This window comes from Hipposideros armiger, unplaced genomic scaffold (assembly GCF_001890085.2).
Source record: "Hipposideros armiger isolate ML-2016 unplaced genomic scaffold, ASM189008v1 scaffold_6, whole genome shotgun sequence".
NCBI classification, from domain to species: Eukaryota; Metazoa; Chordata; class Mammalia; order Chiroptera; family Hipposideridae; genus Hipposideros; species Hipposideros armiger.
The window spans coordinates 4,035,129-4,044,255 of NW_017731356.1; the positions used below are offsets into that span (position 1 = coordinate 4,035,129).

A 9,127-nucleotide genomic window follows, 5' to 3' on the forward strand; every position below is an offset into this window, starting at 1 on the left:
CAGGTTGAGCTGTTGTTCAGCATCTTAGCTGTAGAGGGCAGTGTCACTGGCCCTCATATGTGGGATCCGAACCGGGGTCCTCTGGCGTTCCAAGCCAGCTCTTAATCACCGCGCCACTCGGCCGGCCCTAAAAATCTTATTTTTGATAAGACCAAATATCAACCTAAAATATTCTGTTTTCAAATTTGGTAATTAGTTATTTAGACTCCAAGGGCACTAACAGATGAAGAGTCGACAGTTGACTTTACATGATTTAAAATAATTGAAATCTTGAAAATAGTCTGTAGAACTATAATGCATTTTTCTCTTGCTAAGAGTATGTTTTGGAAATTACTAATGTCATTTTTAACTTATGCTACAGTATGTCAATTAAATTACCAGCCTGGTTTTTTTTTTTTTTTTTTTTTTGCTTCTATTCTTAGTGAAATAGAAAATTCTGGTACTATTTCTATAGCCACGCCACGTGAAACTGAGCAGTCTGAAACTGACTGTGAGGTTGGCGAGGCTCCTGATGGGCATGCTCCCGTTGACCAGCCTTCCTTTGTCCATCCACATGAAAGGTGAGTGTGAGCAGTTGATCACCCTGTGTGATTCTGGAGTGGCAGCAGCGTCCCGCTGGAATGGACTTTGGTGCATGCTTGGTTCTGAGAGAGAACTGATCCCTTTGTGCTCCTTTCTTGCTTTACTTTGTACATGATAATTATAACTTTAGATTGTATAGATTTGTTTTTCAGCTAAAATTTGTTTAAATATGTCTTTTGGTTTCAAATAGCCTTGTTGGCCAGCATATAGAAAATGTGTCATCTTCACATGGCAAAGGAAAGATAACAAAATCAGAATTTGAATCAAAAGTTTCAGCAAGTGATCAAGGTGCCAGTGATCCAAAATCTGCATTGAATGCTTCAGATAATTTAAAAAACGAGGTAGGTATATAACTTGCAATATCTCTTACTTTATTATGCCATGCATTTTTCTTGTTAGCTAATCTTGTAATCTGCTAACCGTATTTACCGTAAAGTCAAGGGTTAAGTTCCACTTTCTAGAATGTGGAACTGAAGTGAGCTGTGCTCCCTGCGAGCAAGTGGTTATTTCATGATATTGTGGCCAGTGTACTGTTTATATGTAAAGTTGTTCTTAGTATGAGCTCTCCTTGGTTATATACAATTAAGTGGTTTTCTATCACCATCACCTCTTTGATATCATGTACATAAAGTCCTTATTTAAGCAGGTTCTTAGCTATTTAGAAGAAGCTATGATGATTGAATATAAGGATTATAAGTTCAGCTCAATAATACAAGGTTAAACTTAGGCACTTCAACCAGAACTATTTCAAAAGGACATTTTACCTTTTATTATTTATGCGCAAAATACAACTAGACCAACTTATATTGAAGAGCGTGATTCTTACAATGAAGACAGGGCTTATTCCAGTGTAATATTTCCTTTTTTCTTCTGAGTTCTACTTTAACTTTAGATAGAAACCAGTACAGAATTTCTTGAAGGAACTGTTGACAGAGAAGTGTAGGCTCCCTTCAGGTAAAAAATAAGTAAGTAAAAGAGATGAAGGCCATTCCGTGAACTTAACAGAAACAAAAAACATGGAATGAAAGAGTAGTTCAAAGTACTGAGTACTACGTTCACATTTGTTCCTTTTTAATTTGAATCTTCTGTTCTCCGCCTTCTTTCACACATTTTCAGTCAGTCTGCACTCACAACTAACTAAACTTCATTCTGGAGTTTTCTGCTGTGTCTGTGATGCTTCTTATAAATATAGGAGTTGAGCATTTCATAGTCCAACATCTTGAAGGAACGAATTTTCCCAATGAAACCAATCATATGTTACAGTTCGGTTGTCAAATACCACAGCCATGAATAAAATTAGACGAACACTACAGAAATGTGTTCTTGGAACAATTTAAGTTCCAGAAAATACTCCTGTGTCCTTTGAAAGTTAAAATCTGTTTATTTCTTTCAGAGTTCTGATTATACAAAATCTGAAGAAATTGACCCTACGTCTGTAACAAGTCCCAAAGATCCGGAAGATATACCAACATTCGATGAATGGAAGAAGAAAGTTATGGAAGTAGAAAAAGAAAAAAGTAAGAAAACACTGGAATTCTTTATTTATTTTTGTAAAGGGACTGGTTTAAATATGTTGTTTTAATTAGTAAAATAAAACTGAAAACTTCTTAAAGGTGAAACTTACCAAGATGCTGTTAATTACCCATATTTAGTTTACCTCTGTATTTATATACAGTTTTAATCTTAAAATTCATTCTCGTAAATTATTAAATGAGGATAAAATAAGGTAAAGAAGGCTGAGCAGTGATTTTCATCTAATTTATAAGAGGCAAATTTGGGCTTGGAAAGTTCTGAGTCATAAAGATTTACACTGTAAATACAGTTGGACTAAACTATTGACAGTTTCTTTTTGCTTTTGTAGAGCAGTTCTCAGAGTTAAGAATTCTTAATATTGGGGTTAGAGATAGAAGGATAGCATTCACCCTTAATAGAATAAAATATGTATTTTATGTTTTTAAAAAGCTTTGATTCCCATGGATAAGCTTCATTTTGTGAGTTATATTACTTAAGACATAAATAAAGTAATGTGGATTTTTGTCGCTAATTTGTTAGTTGGGGATACTTTAAAGCTATGGAGGTGAAGCATTTTGAGTTTCTTAGTGGGTTTTTAAAATAGTTTCTTAAGCATTAAAACCTGTTCTTTAGAGAGCAGCCTATTGCTTTTGAGTTCATTATGTTGCTGGGTATATTTTCGATCATAATCATCATATATGTGTTTATAATAAGGTTTGTCTGCAGGTCAGTCAATGCATACATCTTCTAATGGAGGTATACATGCCACGAAAAAGGTCCAGAAAAATCGAAATAATTATGCCTCAGTAGAATGTGGTGCCAAAATTTTGGCAGCTAATCCAGAAGCCAAGGTACTTAAGTATAAAATTCTTCTATACATATAGGAAACTAGTGACTTTATTTAATATGGGCAGTGATTTTTCTGGGAACTATATTTTAACATGAGCCTTTTTCCTAATTCACTAATAAATGTAGGGTTATGCTTTTAAAGACACTTTCTTGTATAAATTCATAGTTATATTGGTTGATACATTGTACCCCCCCCACACACACACCCTGTTTTTTTCTTTTGAGGACTTTTATTTATTTAGAGCAGTTTTAGGATCATAGCAAATTGAGAAGAAGGTACAGAGATTTCCCATGTACCCCCTGTCCCCCACATGCACGCTTCCTCCATTATCAGTATATCCCCAACTAGAGTGATACATTTGTTACAGTTTACAAACTTACATTAACACATTATCAATCCAAGTCCATAGGTTACATTAGAATTTAATCATACATTCTATGGATTTGGTTAAATGTATAATGACATGTATCCATCATTATGGTATCATACAGGGTATTTTCACTGCCCTAAAAACCCTCTCTGCTCTGCCTATTCATCTCTCCTTCCCCCCATCCCCTGGCAAATGCTGATCTTTTTACTACCTAAATATTTTCTCTTCTATTCACTGTCATATAGTGGAATCCTACAGTATGTAGCCTTTCAGATTGGCTTCTTTTACTTAGTAATATGTATTTAAGTTTTGTCCGTGTCTTTTCATGGCTTGTTAGCTCATTTTTTTTTAGTGCTGAATAATATTCCATTGTCTGAACGCATATCACAATTTATGTATTCTTTTACCAGCTTAAGGGCACACACTCTGTTTTTAACTTTTTAAACCTGTCTGAAATTTTAAAAAGGAAATAGCTACTAGAAAATTATTTTTCCTAGTAACAGATGTTTAATTTCAAATGTTTTGTTGCAAGGCTAACAATTTTAGGCAAATGAGTGTCTTTTCCCCAAATGAGTGTTTCAGTCTTAGGTGTATTTTAAGATCTAAAAATATAGAAATCCTAGAAAACTTTAGGTTTGAAATAAATATTTTTACTTAAGTAATTTATTCCCTTTCCTCTTTTAAAATAGAGCACGTCTGCTATTCTTATAGAAAATATGGATCTTTATATGTTGAATCCTTGCAGCACTAAAATTTGGTAAGTAATATAAAACTTAATAAAGCACATTCTATTATGTGTACATATTATAGTAAACTTTTATGTTAGGGTTAGGTTGATTTATTCATGTAGTCACTTAATAAGCATTTGTGATTGATTGGTGCTGGTACTGTACTTAACGTAGGCCCTGGTATACAAAATTAAGCACGGGGCCGGCCGAGTGGCTCAGTTGGTTAAGAGCTCGCTCAAGAGTGTGAGCTCTGAGCTACAGGGTTGTTGGTGTGATTCCCGGCCTGAGCTGAGCTGCCAACAGGTGGCAGGATGGCTCAGCTAAAAAAAAAAAAAAAATTGAAGCACAATGTTTTTCCTTGTAAGGAGATCAAAAAACCCCCAAACCAAACAATGATGGCTCTAGCCAAACAATTATAACACAGCATAAAAAAGTACTGTTGAAAGGGTATACGAGGTGTGATCAAAAGTGACGGTGAATGTTTAAATAAAAAATTATTACAGTAAAAGACACGTTGCCATTAATCCCCCTCAAAATAGTCTCTCTCTCTTCGAACACACTTATCCCATCATTCTTGCCATTTTCTGAAGCAGTTCTGGAAGTCCTTTCATGAGTGTCTTTACTTTAGCTTCCATCATGGCAGTGCTTCATGTCACACATCGCTTCTGGTACGGCAATTTCTGTCAAATAAAAAGATTACAGTGTGTCTTTATCCACCTTATTCACCAATCTGGCACCGTGGGACTTCTGGCTCTTCCCCAAAGTCAAAAAGACCATGAAAGGTAAACGTTTTGAATCAATTCAGGACATCGAGGCAGCCACGACAGCGCAGCTAGACACTCATGGAAGAGGACTTCCAGAACTGCTTCAGAAAGTGGCAAGAACGATGGGATAAATGTGTTCGAAGCGAGGGGGAGTATTTTGAAGGGGGTTAATGGCAATGTGTCTTTTACTGTAATACATTTTTTTTTTAATTTAAACATTCAATGTATTTTCTGGTTATGCCTCATATCATAGGAACAGAGATGATATATAACTGCAAGAGAGGGTGAAAGATGTTTGGGCATTACAGCTGTTCCCTTACAGATAACTAAGGCTGCAGATTTTTCTCCTCCGTTTGTTAATGAATTACCTAATGGATGTCTAGTTTATTCTGGCTGTTAATGTAATGTTTGATATGAACTGTTGTTTTGGTTGGTTTATCTAAATAATTGTCTTGTCTTCTTTTTGAAGGTTTGTTATTGAGCTCTGTGAACCAATTCAAGTAAAGCAGTTTGATATTGCAAATTATGAATTATTTTCTTCTACTCCTAAAGATTTTCTGGTTTCTATCAGTGACAGGTAAATTCTAAAGCCGGTTTCTATAGAATTTATGTTGGCTCTCCAGAATTAAAATTTTCAAATGGGTCACTTTTTAAAACTTTAATTATTTTAGTTTTTATGTTAATGCATCAGTTTGTAAGAACAGTAGTAATACTCCTGTAGTGTAGGCACTTGTTAATCAGGTTACTTTCATTAACTCATACAGGGCTTATAACAGCCATATGCTATTCCTTCCCTTTTAAGATGAGCAAACAGACAAGGAGAGCTCGCCCAGGTCACGTGACTTATGAGTTGGAGAACCAAGATTCAAATGTAGATATGTGTGACTTTAAAGTCCTTACTTTTAATTCTTATGCTCTGTGCTTCCAAACATGTCTTTTAAAAGTTATTAAAAAACATACATGAATACTTGATTTTATATCATGAGGTATACTTCTGTTAAAGAATATTTTGAAACTTTGTTGTGGGTGTGTGTGATTATAAAAGAAATACTAAACATAAGTAATGTGGTAAAGAACCACAGTTCTGTCAACCACAAGCATTTTAGTGTATTCCTTCCAATCTTCTCTATGTATTTATTTACCAATTCTTAAAAAAAAAATCAGTTTTTGCTGCTTACATGGTGAGAATATTCTTTTGTCTTTTAAACACACTATTTTAAATGTGTACTTTATACTTTCTCCCCAACAGAGGAGTTTTTCATTCTGTAAATAATTTTTGAGTGCTAACGATGCGCCGTGTAGGATGCTGTTATTTAACCATTCTTCTATCATTGGTCATGAAGCCTTTTTCATGGTGTTTCTTCCCCCACCCTACACTTAGCATTGCATGTATACCGTTTCTGAAATACATCCTCTTGAGAACTCCATCCATTTTTCTTTCACTAACCTTGCTCAGATCACTTTCTTTTCTCTAAGTTGTGATTTCCTTATATGTCAAATGGCCATATGGGCTCTGCCATTTAAAGTGTGTGCCTGTTTTTTAATGTGGTAAGAGAGCACTCATTACTTTGAGTAATTCTATAAATGCTATGGTAAACAAAAATAATTTTAGGTTTTTATATTAGATTTGCCTTTAAACGGGAAGGGGCACAGCTGTGTAAGATTCTGAAATGCAAATATGATTTTAAAGGGCTTTTTCTGTTTCCCTGTCCACCAGCACTTTTATTTGTACTTTATATCATCACGGGAAGAATAGGACCTCCTTCTTCCAAAGTAGTCTGTTGGTTGGCTACTTTCTTTTTTAAAACTTACTTGGAAGCCCTCTCAAGAAGTGGTCCTTGGCCCACTTTTGTCTTCTTGTCTTCCCTTCAATTTGATAATAGTGTGATTGTTTTCAAGATATTCTTTCCCCATAAAAAGGAACTTGTAAGAGTTTTAGTTGGAAAATAAAATGTATGTATTTCACTCAATATTTAACTCATATTTAAACTATGTTATAAGTCAGTATGCTTACCTGGAAAGGGAAGAAAACATGCAGGATATAGTTTGAAGATGCGATGTGTTTCATGATTTTTTAAAAAGAATATTTACATTTTATATTTCCTAGATATCCCACAAATAAGTGGATTAAGCTGGGTACTTTCCATGGGAGAGATGAGAGGAATGTCCAGAGTTTCCCTTTAGATGAGCAGATGTATGCAAAATATGTGAAGGTAATATTTACATTGTAGTACTTGTATTCTAGAAGGAAAACATACCTGTTAGTCATACTGTATATCTCATCCCACCTGTTTAGGAATCAGAAAAATTAAGAAGAAATTTACTGAAGTATACCATTTAATAAAATAATTTTTACTTGGATATATTATTTTATGAGACAAATATTAATGCATTTTTTTTTGTATTAACTGGAACCCTGGGCCAGTTTTTTGATATTTGTGTTTCTGATGAAATTCTAGATTATAACTTTAATTTTTTTGAGTCTTTATATAAAACCTCATCTTCAGAGTGTTATATTTCTCCTATTTCAAAACCTAAATCATTGATAGTCACTGAAGTCTTTAAAGCAGGTCTGATTTCTTAATTGAATCTGATTCTTAGGTCATTTCAATTTTAATATCCAAATATTTGTGATTATAGATTTTGCCTTCTTTTATGGTCAACTAAAATACCAAATTCAAATACCAATTTCAAATAAAGTCAGCTTTTAAGTATTTTCATTCAGTATTCCTGCTGTTTTCTCTACCAGTAAGTCAAGTAGAATTATCACTCTTGCATTGAATTTAGACAGAATATGGGAATGTTCTACTCCTCTCCTCCCCTCTTTTTTTTTTGTTCAATCATAGCCATACCACTGTGTCAGTGATGTGATCTTTTGGAATGACAGCAGCTCTTTCCTCTCTCTTCTTCCTTAAATATGAAAACTTACAGCTACTAATTGTCTTCTGGGATTTTACTGTCTGTGTCTTGTTAAGCATGTATTAAATTGGCTTTTATAAATGGGTAAACTTGTAGTATTCTTCCTAATACAAACATACTAAATTCTGTTTTTAAAATAGTTGATATGCTCTCTTAATGACCCAACAGTGTTCAGAAAAATGAAGGTACATTTTCTGTTCCTTTTAAAATGAATACTAAGATAATTGTTTAATGGTTTTTTTATATAGCACATTTTCTACACTGATGAGGAAAAACAGGTTAAAAATTATTTGGCAGGTGATACAATTGTATTTACTTACACAATTCAGACAACTCTCATGTTATGAAATACTTCCAAGAATCCTTCTCTATACCATCTACTTTGTTAATGGAAGAACATTTTATTGGTGGCCTAAAAATATGCTGGAAAAACTCCCTACCTCATCCCTTTGATGGTGGGAGACTAGAGCATTTTGACAGTTTTTCAAAAGCCCCTTTTAATAGAATTAAGTCTAAAAGCAAAAAACATTTACTTCTGATTCTTATTTTATAGTAATAAATGTTATATAAGTTTATGTGGCTTTTTCTTATCCCAAAAGAACTAAACCCAAATCTACAAAATACTTTTTAGTGTTTTATATTTTAAAAGTGGATTGATATATATCTTCTAGTTCTCTAAGTTATACTTGAAATAACATAGCATACCAAAAATTCATGCTTTCCCTAAAACAATTTGTGTACAATGTTGTACAAGAATAAATATATCATATTATGCTAGTTAATCTTTTTATCAATATGTATATACGTAGATACATATATATGTATCTATATAAATTCAGATATGTATATATAAAATACATGTCAATAATATTTAAAGTAATATAAGACAGAGTCATTGCTTTGATTTCTTCAAAGAATTAAGGGTACTACAATTTTATCCATCAAAGTACATTGCTTTCTATACTTTAATTATGCAATATGATTTACAAATATTAAATGTTGCTTACAGCATGTTATCCAGACTTTGGAACTGATTTCTTTTTCTTTTCCTTTCTCTTGCTTCAGATGTTCATCAAGTACATAAAGGTTAGCAACCTTCTCTTTTGCAATATTGGATAACAGGGTTTGGCATATTCCTGCATGGCAAAAAAGCAAAACTTGACAAGTACTGATTTTGGGGGAAATGACGACTTCATTTTTTGAAATGTTATAATGAAGATCTGAGTATATACTGTGCAGTAATCTCACAGGCACGGTGCTAGCTTCCCGTTTCATGTGCTTTTATTCTTTAGGTGGAGCTGGTATCCCATTTTGGATCAGAGCACTTCTGTCCATTAAGCCTTATAAGGTAATAACAGAACAAGATACATTTACTGAGTGGTTTTTTTTTGTTTTTTTTTTT

The 9,127-nt window shown here is 33.5% G+C and overlaps 1 protein-coding gene across 4 annotated transcripts in view; it reads left to right on the forward strand.

Moving 5' to 3' along the window:
• Positions 1 to 9,127, forward strand: part of SUCO (SUN domain containing ossification factor) — a 73,246-nt gene that overhangs the window by 37,638 nt on the left and 26,481 nt on the right. The window contains exons 4-12 of one of the 4 annotated variants that reach the window (XM_019648091.1): positions 423 to 560; positions 773 to 923; positions 1,976 to 2,099; positions 2,821 to 2,945; positions 4,004 to 4,071; positions 5,276 to 5,383; positions 6,914 to 7,019; positions 8,791 to 8,811; positions 9,018 to 9,073. In XM_019648091.1, the coding sequence (XP_019503636.1) occupies positions 423 to 560; positions 773 to 923; positions 1,976 to 2,099; positions 2,821 to 2,945; positions 4,004 to 4,071; positions 5,276 to 5,383; positions 6,914 to 7,019; positions 8,791 to 8,811; positions 9,018 to 9,073 (897 nt within the window). Of the gene's footprint in view, positions 1 to 422; positions 561 to 772; positions 924 to 1,975; positions 2,100 to 2,808; positions 2,946 to 4,003; positions 4,072 to 5,275; positions 5,384 to 6,913; positions 7,020 to 8,790; positions 8,812 to 9,017; positions 9,074 to 9,127 lie in introns of all 4 variants that reach the window. The other 3 variants (XM_019648086.1, XM_019648069.1, XM_019648078.1) reach the window with 3 other exon arrangements.